Raw genomic sequence first — 19217 nt, 5'->3', positions numbered from 1 at the left:
ACACAAATAGGGGAATTTATGCTAAAAAAATGCATATATATGCTTCAGATAAATACTTCTTTGCATTTTATATTTCGTTCAAAATGACCCCCCCCCCCCCAACCCATCACTAACTTTGAAAGCACAATTGAAGGGGATCTTTTAATAGCCAGTATGAACAGGAGGAATGATTACAGCGAGGAAAACCTGACTGATGTTTTAAGACAGATGTGAAAAATTGTGAACCTATCCTTTAACATTTCCCCCATAACTTGTACAACTTCACTTATTTAGACCCTGATATCAGTTGACAGACAAATGAATACTGAAGATGCACATGCATATGCTAAAATGTTTCATGTAGTGTAATTTACACTTTAAATCCCTTTAGTTACATCTGTAAGAAAAAAAAAAGATACATTTTTCCACAGAGACATGCTTTGTCTCTTATGTTGCTTTAGAAGCTGTTGATATACAAAAACAAGGCTTTGCTATAATGTGTATGCAGGTGTTATGTTCAATTTCCTGACTTAATATTCCGGTTAGACAGTTCATTTTGAAGCCAGCAGTCATTACAGGCCTCTTAAACATGGGAGATGGAGATGTGATGATGATTTTATATTTAACTCAGTCTTGTTGAAGAGAGTCACTCTCTCTCTCTCTCTGCATTTGTGTCTTTCTCAGTCTTATGAAAGGTTCTGCTTAGTGTTGGCCCGAGACTCACACCCACGGTGACTGTGAATTATCAGAGATGGCAGCAGCACAGCTTTCACTTAGCAACTATCACCCACATTCCTCAGCCTCCCTCCAAAGACCTGCAGCCCCCCACCCGGGTTCAGGGAGGGTGCAGCATGGGGACCGTCCGAAGAGGAGGAGGGTAGATGGCTGATGACTTTTGCAGGCTCATTACACTAGCATACCACAGTGCGAACATAATATATTCTTATGTATGTTCTGACTGTCAACTAACAAGTGTTTTCATTTTGCCCTAATCAGAACCAAGCCAACCAAGGCCCACCTCTCTAAGTTACTGTTGCTACGCCCGTCAAGCTTTCCAGCATATATGCAGTTTCATATATGCATACATGCAAGGGGACATATTTAGCTTTTGGTGATTTTCTGTTATTTATATAATGTAATGATGTTGGATATCTATGTTAAACATGGTCAAAGTTTCAAAACTTTAAGTTAACATATGTAGAAATGCTGCCTGGAATTCAAAAGCCAAGACTTGAACCTGCCCTGAATGCTTTGTTTGCAATGTTTTTTTTTCTACCATGTGCATAGACATCCGTCTGTTCCGTAGCCTTTGTTGCTAAGGTTGTTGCTAAGAGTTTTTTATGGGTTGTTCCCGTTGTCCACACGCATATTTCGGATGAGATTCTGGCTCTAATATTTTCGGATGTATATGAGAAGTTGACATTGCGATAATGAGCAAAAGTAGTGAAATCCTACTACTACATTCATGTTTTTTTTCTTTTAACATAGCCTCCCAAGTGGCCGGAAGTTGGCTGAGATGCAAGCTGGCCAATCAGAACAGAGTGGGCTCATCAGGAGGGGGGCCTTAAAGAGACAGGAGCTAAAACAGCCTGTTTCAGACAGAGGCTGAACTGAAGGGCTGCATAACGGCCCAGTATAAGATAAATATGGAGTTTTTTTAACAATAAGTCATGCAAAGATATTTCAGTAGAGCCTCAGATTAAAAATATAGAAATGGAAATGTGAACAATATGCCCCCTTAAAATGTTATCAGGCAGATAAAAAAAAAGTTCTTAATAATTTTTGAAACGACGGGTCCTTGATTTCTGACAGAAGTGGACAAAAGCAGGTTTCTCATTTCTAGCCAGCAGATGTTATCAGCTTTAGCAAGCTAGCTAATTAAAAGAACCCTGTAAAAGGGGTCTTAAATATGCACTTTATGGCTACATACATGAAGTTGATAATTTCAGTACATTTAACATCATTCACAACCATGAAACCAGGAACAAACACCTAATTTAGTATTTCTGACAGGCGTCCTACAATCTGGAGCTCAGTTCCCAGTAATTTTGTAGTAAACTTACTTACCCCCAGATGTTGTTTTTTTTTGTTGTTTTTTTTTAAATATTAAGAAATTCCTCATCATTCACTTTTAGTACCGTTCTATTTTGAACAATTTGTAGATTTTAGTTTGCACAGATGAGCACATGAATGTTGATTGTACACATTTTGCTCCTGAAATATGATGATGATGAAATTTAAAATTCTTCTAGAGGGGTCACACGGCAAACCTTTTGGCTTTTTGGCTCTGCCTGCACACCTATGTGATTGTATTAACATTTCCTCATATTTTAAGCTGTTATAATCTTTTATATTTTACTATTTTATCTTCTATTTTGATATTGTGCAAATGAATAAACAAACAAACACACAAGCTAAAGCTGCATGTCCCAGAAAAAAAGTCAACATCATCACCACTTGATGATCCATGTATTCGACATGGAAATAAAGAAACAGCTTTGTTCTTGCTAGTTAGTCGTAGTATTATAAGTATGATAAGAACAAATGTAAGAGGAGAGATTTTTAGGATGAGGATTAACCGATGTGCTTAGTGAACATAACGCTATCTCGGATAGCGCTGGGTGGGGTTACTGGAGTGTAAACTTTCACAAATCTAATAAAGAACAGGACAGAGTTAGCTGCTGACTCTGATAGCATCCAGGACCAACTGTGGCTATGCTAGTTGTGAACAGGGCTTTTTCTAACATAATCTGTAGTTAGTTAAAGGATATGGTTGGTGATTTTCTATATTGTCCTGTTGCCAAACCAACAATGACTTTTACTTAAGTTGTTTGAGAAATGTACAATCTAGTCAAAGTCAAGGGGTTGTGATATGCAGCACAACATCTGACGAAGCTCTGTAAACAGAAACACAGTGGTGTCTGTCTTATCATGAACTACTCTCCTGAGACTGAAAACATTATCGCTGTTGTTAGTCTTTGGAGCCGGTTCTAAACAAACTAACGTGACCGTAATCTTCATGGTGAAGGAACATGTCACCCAGTGCAACAGCGTGACTCAACAACGTGTTTTTGGACAACAACAAAGGTCTACAGCTAGTTAGCCGGGCATGATAACGATTGCAGACAATCACGGTATTAAATCCTTTCCTTACACTTAAGTTTTGAAGAGGCTACAAAAGATCAGAATTCTTTATCAAGTTAGAAATTATTGATTATCTACAGCCTCATGTACACCACTAGTAATCCAAAGCTTGATGGGCCTAGTTACGGTTGCTGACAGTCACCGTTTGAAGGGGAAGATTTTAGCGAACAGTTAATTAATCAACCAATCTTTTCAGCACTGCCTTACTTCAAATATAAGTTGGGAGCTGTCGTGGACTGCTGAGGTTATTTAAATACACTGAGAGCCATATTTCATGCTGACATGGAAAAAATCATTTAGCTGGACAGAAAACCTTATGGAGAGCAAGACGCTGAATTTATAAGACCTTTTCCCAGAGGGAGCATTGACTGATGGGATATTGTTGTTGAAACAGGGCCAGCGAGAGTGCAAGTCGGAGCTCATCTGCCTTTGAGAAGCATCTGGAACTCCTTACAACATCTGTGTTAGATCAGGCTCTGTAAAACACACTCCAGCACCCCGAACACAATGACAGTGCTTGCCTCGTGACAAAACATAAGAGTCTCCCCGGTAGGTTGCCCCTTATCTTTCCTTGGTTATTTATTTCTATATTCTTTCATTTCATTTATTTTTTCCTGCCTCCTCCCGTGCAGACTCGCGTTCGCTGTCACTTTAGTCTTTTGTGAAAGGGTCTGTGTATGTGTGCGGTGCCAGGCAGCTGCTGGGTTTGTGTACTCAGGCTGAGCCTCATGTCTACACACAGCTCTCATTGCCCTTATCAGAAATGACCAGAACCACATCAACAGATAAAGAATCAAGCCCCGCCTGTTCACTCTGCTCCCTCACTCAGCCGGGTGGTCTATACTCTGTCTGGAAGTAACTGTCAACTGGCTACAATCAGACAAAACTTCACATTCAAAAAATAATCTTTGAAGCTGCAGAGAACAAAAAGTATTTTGGAGCACAATCACCTGTACCGTCTTGTCATTTCTGCAAATGATATTCAGTAATTTGTGATGAACAGTTTTGTCAGGAAATCATTTCCAGGGCAACATCAATCAAAGTGTTTAAAGGTATTCTCAGTTTCCAAAATCTTTCACCACTATGACTGACATGAAGCAGTGTCATTTAAAAAAAATATAATAAATCACCATCTTGTGAGTTTTTTTCAATTACATTTTTCTCCCTTTTAAAGTTGTTTCCACTGCAGAAAACATAATTTAGTTACCCTTCAACACACACATGAAAAAATACAATTTATCTTATATTTTACGTGTGAACACAAACAGTCTGTGGATTCCCATCATAGATCTTTACATGCAAATAAACCGACTGTGAAATGGGGAAGAAAAACGTTGCAGGAAATGTTGACTTGTGTAAATATCATGAATATGTTGATCCAAAAAATGTCACATTAAAAAGCCTGTGACAAAGTTCAGTCCACACACACTGCTGTTTCTACTAAGGAAACATAGATGAAAAAGGGGCCAATTCACTTATTGTAGATATAAAAATGATTTACTTTGAGAGATTTGTTCCACTCCAGTCCAGACAACAGACAAGGAGTTCAGGGATAACTAAACAAGAAGCCTCTTAGAGGAGTTATGTCAGTATTAGAAGAATGTAAAGGAGTTGTTATTGGCAATAAAACAAATTATCAGTGCCAGATGAAGAAGCTCTTATAAATACAGGCTAAAAATCAGTAGGGTCAAAATTTTACCCATTTCTGGTAAATATACCGTAACACTGATGCAATATTGGGTTAATTTCACTCAGCAGCACTCTGTTGTTTTGACCCATGTATGAGTGTTATTTTTTTTAGATTATTTTGGGTAATTTATCCAAACTAAAACATACTGCAAAAGATACACAAGTTATTAACAATCAATGACAAGCAAGTTTACAAAGAATAGATTATGACAAGCTTTAGTTTGGGTAAATAACCCAACAGTAATATAAAAAAATAACACTAAAACTGGGTCTTTCTGGGTAACGTTAACCCAGTATTGTGTTGGTGTTATGATGACCAAAATTTGGTTATAACAGAAGCATAAAAGGTCAATTTTTCAAGTTTTCTGTATACGCAAGGCCTGAAAACACATCTTGCACTGTTTCCACAGCATTGGGTCTAAAAACATGCACAGTCATAGCAAGCTGACCAGAGATAAGCTTCCCTGAACCAGACAACTGGCAAACAACATCCTGTGCATCCCTCCCTCTCGACTCCCCACCACCTCCACTCATATGACCTCTCCTCTGTCATCGCCATGTTTAATTATGGACTGTCTCATTTCGACAGCGGGGGGGAGGAAAACAAAGCATGAATCTATCTGAGCAGCTAAACAGCAAACGTGTCTAGAAAGCTCGGACCCTTCCAACACCCGCCCGCAAGCTTTCTGATTCTCAGAAGGAAAGTAAACGGCAGAAATCAATTTTGGCCTGATTTTTTCTTTTTTTTTTCTTTTTTGTCCTTACTTGAAGCAGCGATTACCAAACTGTATACCAGCAGGCTGAACTGGGTCTCGGCTGCTTGAGTCGTACCTGTTTCCATGGCAACCGCTGGACCAACTGAACACAAGCACTGAGGGAGACACTTAGCAATGCTGTTTATTCCCCATCATTCTCAGAAGTGATGCTAAACTGATAATTCATTTGCAGCGCTCTCATTGGTCCACAGACTGACTGACTGACGGCGGTGGTATATATGTGTGTGTGTGTGTGTGTGTGTATTTATGTGTGTCTGTATCCATGTAATTATTATACAAGTAAATACAGGCAAGAAAATGTATTTACGCAAAGAAACAATTATCACCTTCAGCTATAAGTAGTTAAATTTTGATACACTGCAAACCTATCTGGGTCCTTTGAGTAAAGCTGTGGTGTGTGTGTGTGTGTGTGTGTGTGTGTGTGTGTGTCAGTGTGTGATCCCATCGGTCAGCACCCATCCTGCTTGTGAGCAAAGTGTACATGTGACAGGTATCCTCGTTAAAATGCTGCTGCCGCGTTAAACACACAAATTATTTATCAAGGAGGCTGTGGAAGGACTGCGTGGGGAGAATATCGGATTCTCCTCCGATCACACCACCTTGCCGCCTCCTCTTTTGCTTATACTGGGTGTCCTATTCTATAGCGGCAGCTTCGCATAGGTGATCATGGCCTGACACTTCCTCCACTGGGATCCAAGTCTCCCGTCTTGATGCATGATGCAAACAAGGTTATTCCAGCACTGGGAGCTGCTGTGAAACTGTGAACAGCTGATACACTCAATACTGTGTGAGATTTGCTCTGATTAACATGCATTTATTCTCTGTATAACATCCTGGAAATTTAAAAATTAAGTAAACAGCCTTTCGGAAAGTTTGACGTGAGACCGTTTCGGTCTTGGGTACAAACTAAGCACATTCCTATTTAAACTCTATTCCCTTATCTTATCTAATGAATACAAAACACTTAGTGGGAGCTTGACAAGGAGACCAGGGAAACATATTGACTGTCCCCTGACCCAGAGTCCATGCAGAGGCCTGATTTGCCCTCCATGCTGCTTAATGGGCTTTTAGGGGCTTAACCCACCATTTCTGCTGTGGTCAAAGATAAAAGATCTATCCCAAAATGCATTAGGTTATGCTTCATTTACACACAGCATAAAAAGATCACTCTAGTGTGTGTGAACATACAGAATGAGCAGCCCCTGCACCTGTGTGAGAGTGTGTGTTTCAGTGTGAAAAGGCGGGCCCATGTGTATGCAGAGAAAAGGGGGATAGAGTGACCTGCCTGTTGCTCTGACGCAGGCTCTGATAAGACTGTTCCATGTGACGCAACAGTTAGCAGAAACGCCAAGGGCCGGGTATTTTTAGGAACCAGTCTTTGACCTCTCACAGCACTTGTGTCAACAACATCCACGCAACAATGCTAGCCATTGTCAGGGGCCATAAAGCAAATAACGTCGAGGTGAAGAATGTTAAAATCATGACAAAGGTTCAGTGACAACACCAAAAAAATTTCATTGACAAACATATCAGCGGGGGCCAGTGTGCGTGCAAAGTAAAGTATGGCCCGTCAGAGTGCCCTGTATAAAATAGACAGGAGCACGCACATGTCAGTATTCACACACTCAAACAGACACCCACACACACACACACACAGGCAGGACAATAGTTATGTGATTTTTTTTGTCCCCAAAGAAAACAAACTGCAGCAATTCTGACAAACATTCAACAGAGACTATAAGAGAAGGCGTCAACCATAACAAAGCATGGGATGGCGTGTGTGTGTGTGTGTGTGTTTGTATGTGTGTGTGTGTGGTTGGTTGGGTGGGACATGCGTGCACATGTGTGTGTGTACTGTACCGCTATGGCTAACTGATTTCAGCTGTGAAGTCCGAGGATCACAGAATGAAGGAGTAACAGCAGAGTGACACTCACATGTTATAGAACACTACGTCTCCAGTACAAACCACTACTACCAGTTAAAGCTGATTGGTGTTTGTTACAAAAGCAATCCTGCTTTAGTTTATGGTAGTTTATGGTGTGAGCATGTACAATAAGTTGACACTCAATTCTACTGTATGCAGCTGTAACAACACACATAGCAACCAACGCCAAGAGCAATACAGCTCAGAGAACTAGCAGACGGACCGCGTGTGTTTTGACAGGTTTGAAGGGATTAAGGATCATAAATTTCAAGAGCTGAACATGAAGTACTTCTCATACAGAGGACAGACCCCATCAAGACTTACATGACAGATTCTATTAGCAACAATAGTGAATTAAAACAGGACAACAACCTTGAACAGTATTCTGTTACTCATACTCACATATACAGACATTTATTTATCATACTCAGACAATTGTTGTCAGATTTAAATTATTATTTTACGGGGTATTTTAAAAGTGTAGATAAGGGGATTTACTTTACTTACTTGTTGAAGTAAAAGCATTATTTTTTATTACTGTTCTGTTTTCAGTTTATATTTTTGTGGATGTCTTAAATTAAGTCTTTCTTTTATATTTTCTTTTATATCTTAAATGATCAATTTAATACCACATCATGGTAACAAATGAATAAATAACTCAACTTTTTTTTTTTTAATCAAAATGTTGCTAAACCATGATTGGTGCATGGAGGTACCTGAGATCACCATTTTCTTATCCCTTCCCATTTCAAACGAGTGAAAAGAGCTCAGACAAAACACAAAAAATCAGAAAATCTTTAAAATAACTAAAGTTGTTGTGAGAGAGTTTTTATAAACAAAGCTAAATTTATATTTTCATTCAGTGTTTCTCCCCAAATCACATTGTGTGTATCCTTAAGGTTTAACAACCGTGTTGAGTGTATTTCCTTCCTTCGTAAAACATTTGCAAAGTCGATTTTTCAGAACATTTTAAACCCTGAATTGTTTAGCCTACATTTTTATTTGCTTGTGTGTAGTCTTCTTCTCTGCATATGTTGGTACATATCTTGATTTCTTGGCACTTTAACACTGACACCTGCTCAGTGGAATAACATGAGACTGACAGCAGGAATGTGGATCCCACCATGACTAAGGGGGTAGTTCTGGGTCTGAAAAGTGAAGCCAATGCTGAAGTGCCTCAAACCGTTTGTATAGAAGTTTATCAGAAAATGACACTACTTCTCAATCGCTAGTTTCATGTCTTCTTCAATACAGCATGATGTTCATTTTGTAAATTATGGCCCCATTTAATTTAAGTTTGACAATAAAGTAGGGTATACTTGAGGGTGTGGCTACATTGTGATTGACAAGTTGCTACCACAGCAACAACGTTGGTTAGGTGATGTAAACATGGCCTTACCCCAGTTTAGCAGAGTATAGGCGTAGCCGTCGCTATTTCAGTGTGTTTTCAGTTAATGAAAGTTGTGTAACATTTTGGTGGCCTAAAAAAGTCTTGTTCAGCGTTTGGTTGTACTAAAAGACCGTCCAAGGACTCAGCTGTTCAGTTTTTCCTGTAATTACATTTTGTTTTAATGGTTTTAAGCATGTTTTTCGCTGGCGAAAATTGGCATTAGCATCATCACAGTTAACCATAGACTGTAAATGCACTGTGCTAACCAAGCTAGCAGCTAGCATAAGGGTCAGCTCCACCCTTTCACCCAAATATGGTGACTTCTGGCTCCAAAAATCCAAGATGGCAATGGTGAATATGTCAAACTCGAGGCTTCAAAACACGAGTCCACAAACCAGTGGGTGACATCACGGTGGCTACGTCCATTATATTTATACAGTCTACGGTTATGATCAACACAATGCTCCACAGTGCTACTAGTGATCAAAAACACCACAGGGCACCTTTCGCAGAAAAGTGTGTTTATGTAAGACCACATTACTCATAATAAAAAGCCAATTGGGAAAGTTGACTTTCAGGGCCTTTAAAGACTCTTTTTTGCAGCTCTTTGGTGGTTTTCAGGTCGTCACATCGCTATCGGCCCCCTGTGTGGTGATTAGAGCAACTCTGACATTGACCTTGTGTTTCTGAGGCAGGTAAGTCAAGTAAAGAAGTTTAGCAGCTTGAGGCGCTAAACAGTTCTCACATTTTCATGTATTACATGAATTTATAGTGTTTTGTGTGTGATCTCATATCTCAGTTATTTATATTTTTCATGAGTTGAAGTAAATAAGACACATGATTGTAGGGAAAGTGCCTTAAAAAACATCTATAGTTGGTCATTGATTTGCAGCTTATGAAACAACAGTCCAATATACAAATAACACATCATTTACTGCACAAGGACAAAGATAAATCAGCTTCTGAGCTCAGACTTTTTCAAAAATCAACACACAACTAGGGTTGCAACTAACGATTATTTTCAACATCAGTCACACTGACAATATATAATATTGTCAGATACAGATACAATAATATCATTTCTTAGAGCCCAAGGTGATGTCTTTGAATGTCTTGTTTTGTCCGATCAACAGTCTAAAAATATTAAAACGATTATTCGGTTATCAAAATAGTTGACGATTAATTTTCTGTCAACAGACTAATCCATTAATGGACTATATGTTAAAGCTCTACACACACTCATGATTGAGAGGACAGATCCAAGTGAAACCAAACATCCAGAATCTAGTTCATCCCCATCATGGCTCACTCAACAGAAATCTCTCAACCCGAACTCGATGGCACAGATTCCTTCTCAATTCCCACGTTTAAATCTGCAGCGCCAGCAAAGAAAAGATGGGAATAACAAGACAAGCAGAAAAGAAGATCAACATTTACACCGCACCTCATACTATACAACTTAACCATTATCTGTACCCATCAACACCAGCAACCGAAACCCAGTGAGGTTAATGAGTTATTGGAGAAAGAGGAAATACTTGCACACAAGCGTGAAGCAGTGATTGATGACACTGTATTACTGTGTCACATAGTACACACACGACCTTAGGAATAAGCAGCTATCTCATGACATTTGTACGATGGCAAACAATGTTGGAGCCTGTGATGGATTGCACTATGGGTATATCATGCATTATGTTAAAGAGCACACAGCCATTACCGAGTTCCCACAAATCTGCCTTTTTTTTTTAAGGACCAGTCCTATACTTCAATAATTAATTTATAATAAACAATGAAATTAATTAAAATTAAGTGAGTTGTGTTTGTGGTTGTTTTTTTGCAAAATAAAACATATTCTTTATAGAAGCAAGCTAATACGTAACAGACTATGTTTGAAACGTTAAAGAGATTGAACATTAAGTCCTATATCCCTCTATTGTTTTCAAGTTATGGCCTTCCCATTATAGTTTCCATAACTTTTCCCCGGGGAGACCGACAGTTGTAAAACCGCTATGGCAGCTCAGAATGCAAGCAGCCACCATATTGTGCCCCCCCTCCCCTTCAGCCTCACCCCCGTCACCCCACCCTTGGTGAAAAGTACAAAGCGTCCCTTGTGTGCGAGCACAGAGACCTGAGTGATACTGCTTTATATCATGGTATTCTCCCACTGTCACACAACACACACACACACACACACACCCACACAGAGCCGTCCAGCCGGAGCGGTTCACTCGGCCCACTGACCTTCAGCGAGCCCCTAGGTCCTTGGCATGACGCACAAACAACACACTGTACAGCGAGACCCATAAGCCCCAAAGTACATGTAAATACGTAGATACAATGTGGTGACAGTAGAATTGTACTGCAGTTCACACATTATCACCCCATCATAAATATCATGCCAAAGGAGACACTTTAAATGCACCCAGACATGTAGGGACATAATAATGTGTCAAGCTCAGTTAAATTATAGTGACGACTCTTGTAGCTGTATATCACAATTTATCTGTTTCCTGATGTTTTTAGTTACTGGTCAGTTATTTCCACCACAATGTTTCCTATTGTATTCTTAACATAGTTTCAAATTTTGATGACACATTTTTTAGGGCTACTGATTAATCAATTAACCATTTGGTCTGTCAAGTGTCAGTGTAAAAGCCAAAATTGACCATTGTTCCATTATATATTACATTGTTCAGGTCATTGTTTTGGTGGCAAAACGCTCTGATGAACTCCCACTCTACTTGCCCTGCACCAAACAGTAGACGGACAAATTTAGCGACCAGCTGGTGATTATAGTCGAGCATTTAGCAGCTAAAAAGCCGGATATTTCTCTCAGGAGCTGGTGGAGACCAAAGCAGAGCTAAAAGGAGAGACAATAATGGACTAACATTCGGCAGGTGACCACAGAATTAATACTAATATTGCTCCGTAAATGCTGGATGTGTAAACAGGCAACTGTTTGCTAACAGCTTGCTATGCTGGCCAAAAATGGCCAAAAAAAACAACAAATACAGGTTTAAAATAAAGTTCATACACTGAATAAGGCTGAACCACATGAACTAAATGGAGAGATTAATCGATTGTGTTTTCTTTGAAGTATATTTACATATACTGTGGCAATATGACATCAGCTATATGTAAGCATTAAGCAGAACTTGTTCGCCAATGAGAGACATAATTTAAACGTCTCCACTGTCACTATCTCTTCTTTCTCTGGTGAAGACCTGCTTTGTGTTGAAAAGTTAGCTGCTCCACTTTATTAGAAAGCTCAAACTATAACTGTGTGCTCCAGGCCTCATCTGTTCACATCTTTAAAATAAAGTTCCTTGGATTTGAACAACGTTTGGCTTCACAACAAATATTTGTGCAGATGGACCCAACAAAGGGTCTGTGTGCTTGAAGAGGTGATATATGATTGGAGTGTATTGAACTTTAGAAGAAACTTAAACTTAATAGACCAGGAAAAACTGCAGGATACAATGTCCACATAATATATGTGATATATAGATATAAAATAACAGAAAGGGAAAACCAAAGTGCTTTCTAAATGTGGAACTGTCAAAATATTTTCCATCCTGTTCACTGTCTGTGTCAGTTCAAGTCAACCGTGACAAGCAAAGAGAACAGTCAAACAGTCATTACCTGTTTCCAGAGAAATTTGTCTTCCTGGTTGATCTGCCAGGTGGTGACCACGTGTATGATGGACAGCACAGCTCCACTCAGTACCGCTGCTCTCATCCTCACCGGCAGCAGTGTGTAGATGATGTAGATGAAGAACACGGACCACCAGATGCCTTCTGAAGCGCTCCGAGGTGCCACCATGAGCACCCCGAACACCTGCACCGACACCAAGACTCCGATCACCAGGTAACTGACCATCCACATGTAGTCCTGGTGGAAGCCGTTGCGGTTGCACACTACCATAAGAGCCATAAAGAGCGCCATCGCCACCGACAGGGCTGACGAATAAGCCACATGAGGGACGGCGTGGACACAGTGGAAGGTCAGCATGATGCCGCACACAATCACGAGTACCCCCATTAGCATGGTCAAGGAGCTCTGGTTCAGCCTGAAGAAGTAACGCTGGTATAGGCGCTCCAGTTTGCGGGACTGGAATTTTTTTGACTGGAATACTCGCACCACCCTGAGCCAGCAGTCCGCAGCCGTTACCACCCCTGCTGCGCCGTTGGGACCCTCATCGCCCATGTCCCCGCTTCCTCCGTTACACCCCCCTTTCCTGCCTTTCAAATCCCCATCCTCAAAGCCCAAGTCGACCGATTTCAGCCCCACCCCTTCCCCGGGAGCCCCTCCCCTTTTGCCGTAGTGGTCCTCCTGCCATCCGCAACGGACGCCGAAGTTACCCCCGCCTCCCACGGCCCCCGCCACCCCTCCGCGGTGGTGCTGATGGAGGGGGGCTCCAGATGGGGGGTCCATAGCATCTGGGTCCCGCAGACAGCTCATGTAACGCGGGTTGCAGAGAGATGAGCCTCCCTTCCGTTTGGACTTCTTGCCATTGCGCTCCCCCCACGCAGTCTTGCGGTCGTCCACTCTGGCGACTAGGAAACCACTGAACCAGGACATTCTGTGTGAGCAGAGAGAGGAGCGTTCAGTACAGCAACAGGTCAAAGGCAGACAACAGACAAAGTCCTCTATCCACCTGTGGGAGTTGCTCATTTACCTGTTGGGGTTCTGGTACATGTCCCAGCCCTTTCCCTTGAAGCCGGTTCACTCATTTATCCCCGTGGACGAAATTTTGAAGAAGTGAGGAGTTTGTAGAGGCCACAGTGCAGGGCCGCAGGGTGGGAATGACTGGATCGGGTCAAAAGGTGCACCAGCCGCTTCACACAGCTCCAGATGTTTGTGCCAGAGCCAATGATCAAAGAGCAAGGTTAATGAGAGGACCAGTCTCTGCTGCCAGGCCTACAGTATCTCCACGGCTTCTGCTGGGTCTAGAAGAAAAATAGCACACAGAGTGACAAACAGGAATAGCTGATGCACAAATACTGAAGATCTGTGATGGTGTCATGACAATTAAATGGCACTAATTTAAGCAAAGAGTAGATAGTTATATGGATGTCTTGTGCAGTCTGAAATTGATGCTAATATAATTACAAACTGGCCTGTTCAAGTCTTTTGAATAGCTTGTTAGCAAAGAGTTCCTTCATCCCAAATCTGACAGGAAATAAAACGCATCATTGTCAGCTAAATGCACATGAATCTAATTTCCTGGATAACCAGACACACTTGAGATTTTGTCTCGTCTGAAAACTGAGAAAGATTCATAGACTAGAACGAGCTACTTCCAAAACTGGAGGGAGGGGGAGGGAGAGGTAGGGTCGGACCCAAAATAGATTGTAGGTCTGGGTTTTTTGAGGTGAAACTGCACTTTCTGACCCCCGTGCAAAAAAACACATCCCCTGGTATAAACACACAACAGCTTTTTGGAGCCAGCTGGACTGAAGATAAAGAGGAGACTCCTTCAAGCTCTGTTTATTATCACAATCAACGATAAAAGACGAGTAATAAATACAGATAAATGCCACCGGACAACAGGACACTGTCAAGACGAATATCAAGACAGTCATGGTATACACACCATGACGGCGCCAGCTCTGTAGGCCCTACAGCGTTAAACCAAAAGTCCATTAAAATCAATTCCAGCATCACATAACATACATAAATCACAGACATGTGTGTAATTAAATCAGTCTGGTGTTGTTGGATGAAATTACAAAGTAAAGATTATATTACTGTCCACTCTCTCATGAACTTTATAATCTTTGAGTTCAGCTTTTTCTAAAAATGTGACATGACAGATAATGAATCAGATAATGATAATGATCTGTTATATATGAGGTCTTTGAAAGTGTTATATGTTTAATTAAGTTTATATTTGATACACTACATGTTTTGACATATATTGCTGTATATGATCTAAATTGTGTCTAGTTTTTTTAGGATGCATTGCTCCAATACATCTGATTGGTATCTGGGTGTATACTGTCCTTATTAAACAGATTGGGGATTAGAGCTGCAATGATTATTCAATTAACCGATCAACCAATCAACTGAAAATTAATCAGCAATGATTTTAATAATCAAATAGTCGTTTAAGCAATTTTTTTTAGCAAAAATTCACTGGTTCCAGCTTCCCAAATGTGAATATTTTCTGGTATTCATGCTCCTCTATAACAATAAGCTGCTCATCTTTGGGTTTTGGACTATATGGCGGCAAAACAAGATATTTTGAAGAGTAACAATGGACTCTGGGAGCTTGGATGGACATTTTACAGGCTGCACGAATAATCGATTTACCAAGAAAACAATCAGCGACCATTCTACAGTTCTTTGTCAATGTCTTCATAACATTTTGTGCTTCTGTTATCATTTACTTTCATTAAGTCACAACAGGCCACTAATTCAGTTTTTAGTGTCACAGCGATGTCTGCCTTCATGTTACCTTACAAGAGAGAGATCCCAGTGAGCTCCTCACAGTGAGATACACAGATTTTACATTTGTGAGAAAAAGGGTGCGTTGAGGTATCAGTATTGGGAGAGAAAAAGTGAAATCAGTGCATCAGATTTTTAACAGAAAATATCTAAAATATTCCCCTAATGTTCTCTAGGGACTAAAAACGGGGGTTTCTGTCATATTCAGTTATGGGTTTATGCTGACCAGCTCACATTTAATCTACTTTTATTAAATAAACTCATAAACTTTTTGAAACGCTTCCCTCCGGCAAGAGGTTGAGGTCTGTCACGACCAAAACATCACAACACAAGAACAGTTTCTTCCCATCTGCAGCCGGCCTCATCAACAAAGCCCGAGACCCCCACTGACACGGCCTCTATCCCTCCCACGGACATTACACGTTATATTAACGTAAAACCCCATAATCTCATAACTGCACATCTGTGAGCTTTGATCTAACATGGCACGTTAGTAAAGTCTATATTTACATATTTTTTCACTGTAAATTCTTTCTTTTTTATACTATTGATGTCTCCTCTGATATCACTATAATATCCCTACAGCATTTTACCATAGAAGTTAATATAATAATATATTAGTGTGATTATTTATTGTAAGTACTGTTTGTTTTCGTGCTGACTGAATTATAAAACAGCCACAGCACCTGCTACCATCTGATCTCACCAGCCAGGCCTCCACACTCATGAGCCCCACAGAGTACTGAGCAGTGGTTCTCAAAGTGAGGTCCGGGGGTCCCTAGCATAAAGGGGAATAATTTATTTTCACTAAAATTCAATCCTTATGTAACACAATGACTGAATGTATGACTATTCTGGTCATGGGTTTCATACACTTCCTGTAATAAAACATCTAAAAGCAAAAATGTCATCAGATGGGGGTCTGTGGTCTAATTTGTGTCAGTTTGAGAACCACTGCTATAGAGAGACATGCAAACGCAACGCACCTCCTCGCCTCTGTTATCACCGGTGAGGCACACTGTGTTGTTAAAGCAAGAATAGCGTTTCCAGCTTGTTTTTGTCCCAATTAAAGAAACACTGACTGTAAAGCTGATTGACTGCCTATCTGTGGCCTCTGAAACACCGTGTTTGATTACTATGTCTGACTGATTCCTGTATCTCAGAGGACAATATGGATTATCCATTACACGGTGTGGGTTATCTCATATTATAGCTTGTCATTATGTCATTAGGAACTTCCGGTCTTACTGTTGGCTGTACAGACGCGCCCCCCCCCCCTTTTTCCTTTTTTTTTCTTTTCCTTTCTTTTTTGTATTGTTTGGTGGTTGTTGTTTTTGTTTTGTTTTTTGTTGTTAATTAGTTTTATATTGTCTTGAGTATGTTTGTATGAGTCACTGTCATATTTGATATTAGTTATGTTACTTGATTTATATTTATGAAGGTCATGTGAAGTTATTACCAGACTGTTTTGTTTTTGGTTTTTTGTGTGTTTCTTATTGTTCTGCTTAGTTTTACAGTTTGCAAAAAAAGAAAATGTATGGAGGTTTTATGGTGTCTGTAAAAATGTCAATTTAAAAAAAAAAAAAAAAAGCAAAAGTAGAGCATTTCCTCTCTATACTATCTCTTGCATGCGTGCGCCTTCTCTGGCACGTCCACGCCGTATCCCTCCTCCCTGGCAGCGGATCGACAAGATTCAAGGAGAACCCCCCCCCCCCCTCCTCCTCCTCTCTCTCTCACACACACACCTCCCTCCCCCTCCTCCTCCACCGTCCCTGCGTCCCTCACTCCCCTGCACAAGGTCGACCAGCTTGTACCCATTTGCAAACGTCGCGGTGTTGCCAGTCGCTCGGTTGTGTGTTTGCATGGTGCTGCTTGGCTGTACTCTCCGGTTTCCCCCACTAGCGCTTAGCAGAGGAGCGGGAAGGGGAGGGGAGGGGAGAGTGAAGAGGGGAGAGAGGGGAGAGAGAGGGAAGGCGGGGGTGACTGACTATTCCTAGGGGACATTTTCAACCGGACAGCCGCTACAGTGGCGTTAACAGCCACAAACAACGCGCATAAAGTCATTCATTGTGGGCTTGTGATGATGTCCGAGGCTGTGCATGCTTCTCTCTCTCTCTTTCTCTCTCTCTCTCTCCTTCTCTCTCTCTCTCTCTCTCTGTGTGGCTCACTTATCAGCCAGATGATGATGATGATGATACAGACGCGAGAACAGATCAAGCAATTAGGGGAAATCAAAGGCATGCACAGCGTTCAATGGACATTTTTTGCGTTTTTTTGCGGCTGTTTTGCTCATGTGCGGATGATCCGGTGTATTAAAAAAAAACCATGCACAGGCCGTGTGTGAGGGCCCGCATTCAAACAGCGTAGGCTTCTTGTTACATAACACCGTGGCCTATGTGACAACCATAGCGGGGACCATAAAACCATTCCGCTGCGTCCGGTGCGACCAACTTAACGCACAAACACGCCGCTGTCAGCTCTTTATTTTATCTCATATTTATTGCAAACGTCCTTCAACCAGCAGCTAAGCAATAGCTGGCGGGATTTAGTGTATTGACAAACATGAGTCTTGGGTAAATAAACAGGTATAAACACGTTATTGCTGCTGCACATTCCTCAGCATCAGTCAGTGGATGGAGGACTGATTAACACTTTAAAAAAATCATTTATAAAAATAAAAAACACACACACATGTGCACACACAGAGGCGAGGAGGGTGTCTACGTGGAGATGTTTAAGTTTAAAGTTGTGTAATTATTGGAATAAAATGCGGCTGCAGTGGATCATTTTTTTGGAGCATCTAAAATGCAACCTGCAAGCGTGTGAATGCAGCCTATGAACAGCCTTCAAGATCAGCTGGAATAAGAAGCGCACAGTGATGCGGCTCATCCTCCTTATATGTTATGTATCCGTATATGAAAACATGTAGTGACCGTGTATCCTCTGCCACCACCACCAACCAGCAGCAGCAGCAGCAGCAGCATGAAGCAGCAGCAGCAGCATGAAGCAGCAACGGAGGCCTTATGTCATTCACTCCGGCAGAAATGGTGTATTGACGGAGAAGTGGCAGAGGCGTCTACGGTCCAATGCAACAGCGTTTGAGACGTTTGTGTGACGGGAGAACATATATTATATATGTCGGCCTGCAGTGTGCAGCAACAGCAGCAGCAGCAGAAGCAGCAGCAGCAGAAGCACTCACATACGGTCAGAAAGACGGACTCACCGTGATCATCTTGTGTTTCTGCTCCCCGGCAGGACCGCAGCACAGCGGCCAGGGTGGAGGACCATTGGTGGGGGCGAGCTGTCCGAAGATGGTCCGGTTAAAGTGGTCACCCTGTGGATCTCCTCCTGTCGTCTTCTCGCTCCACTCCCTTGCCTCTCCTCCCCCTGACCCTCTCGGCTCCAAGCACCACTGTCAAGATGGTGATGAAATACAAACACCACACTTCCGGTTATTGTTCACATTAAAGCTCCTTGCAGAGAGCAATAGTAGAAGAAGTATTCAGATCCATTACTGCAGTAAAAGTACCACTACAGCAATGTAAAAATACTACATTGCAAGTAAAAGTCCTGCATGAAAATCCTACTGAAGTAAAAGTACATAAGTATTAGCAGAAAAATGCAGTTAAAGTATTGCAGTAAAAGTACTCATTTCATCCCTCTGACTGATATATTATCATATTTGACATCATGAGATTATTAATACTGAAGCATCAGTGTTAGAGCAGCATGTTACTGTTGTAGCTGCTGGAGGTGGAGCTAGTTTGAACTACTTTATATACAGTTAGCTAGTTTCGTCCAGTAGTTTCCGACCTAGGGGTCGGGCCCCTCCAAAAGGGTCACCAGATAAATCTGAGGGGT

The 19217-nt window shown here is 41.2% G+C and overlaps 1 protein-coding gene across 1 annotated transcript in view; it reads right to left on the bottom strand.

Annotated features, from left to right (window-relative positions):
- LOC122982748 (adenylate cyclase type 6-like) overlaps positions 1 to 18794 on the bottom strand; it is a 41635-nt gene extending 22841 nt beyond the window's left edge. Inside the window, exons 1-3 of the mRNA XM_044352296.1 lie at positions 18580 to 18794; positions 13585 to 13855; positions 12549 to 13488 (exon numbers count right to left, since the gene is read on the bottom strand). Coding sequence (XP_044208231.1) covers positions 12549 to 13488; positions 13585 to 13604 — 960 coding nt within the window. The 5' untranslated portion in view covers positions 13605 to 13855; positions 18580 to 18794. The remainder of the gene's footprint in view (positions 1 to 12548; positions 13489 to 13584; positions 13856 to 18579) is intronic.
- Between the last annotated feature and the right edge of the window lie 423 nt (positions 18795 to 19217).

Source organism: Thunnus albacares, chromosome 5 (assembly GCF_914725855.1).
Source record: "Thunnus albacares chromosome 5, fThuAlb1.1, whole genome shotgun sequence".
In the NCBI taxonomy this organism is placed as follows: Eukaryota; Metazoa; Chordata; class Actinopteri; order Scombriformes; family Scombridae; genus Thunnus; species Thunnus albacares.
The sequence above is the reverse complement of the archived record's forward strand: the minus strand, read 5'-3'. Positions and strand labels throughout refer to the sequence as shown.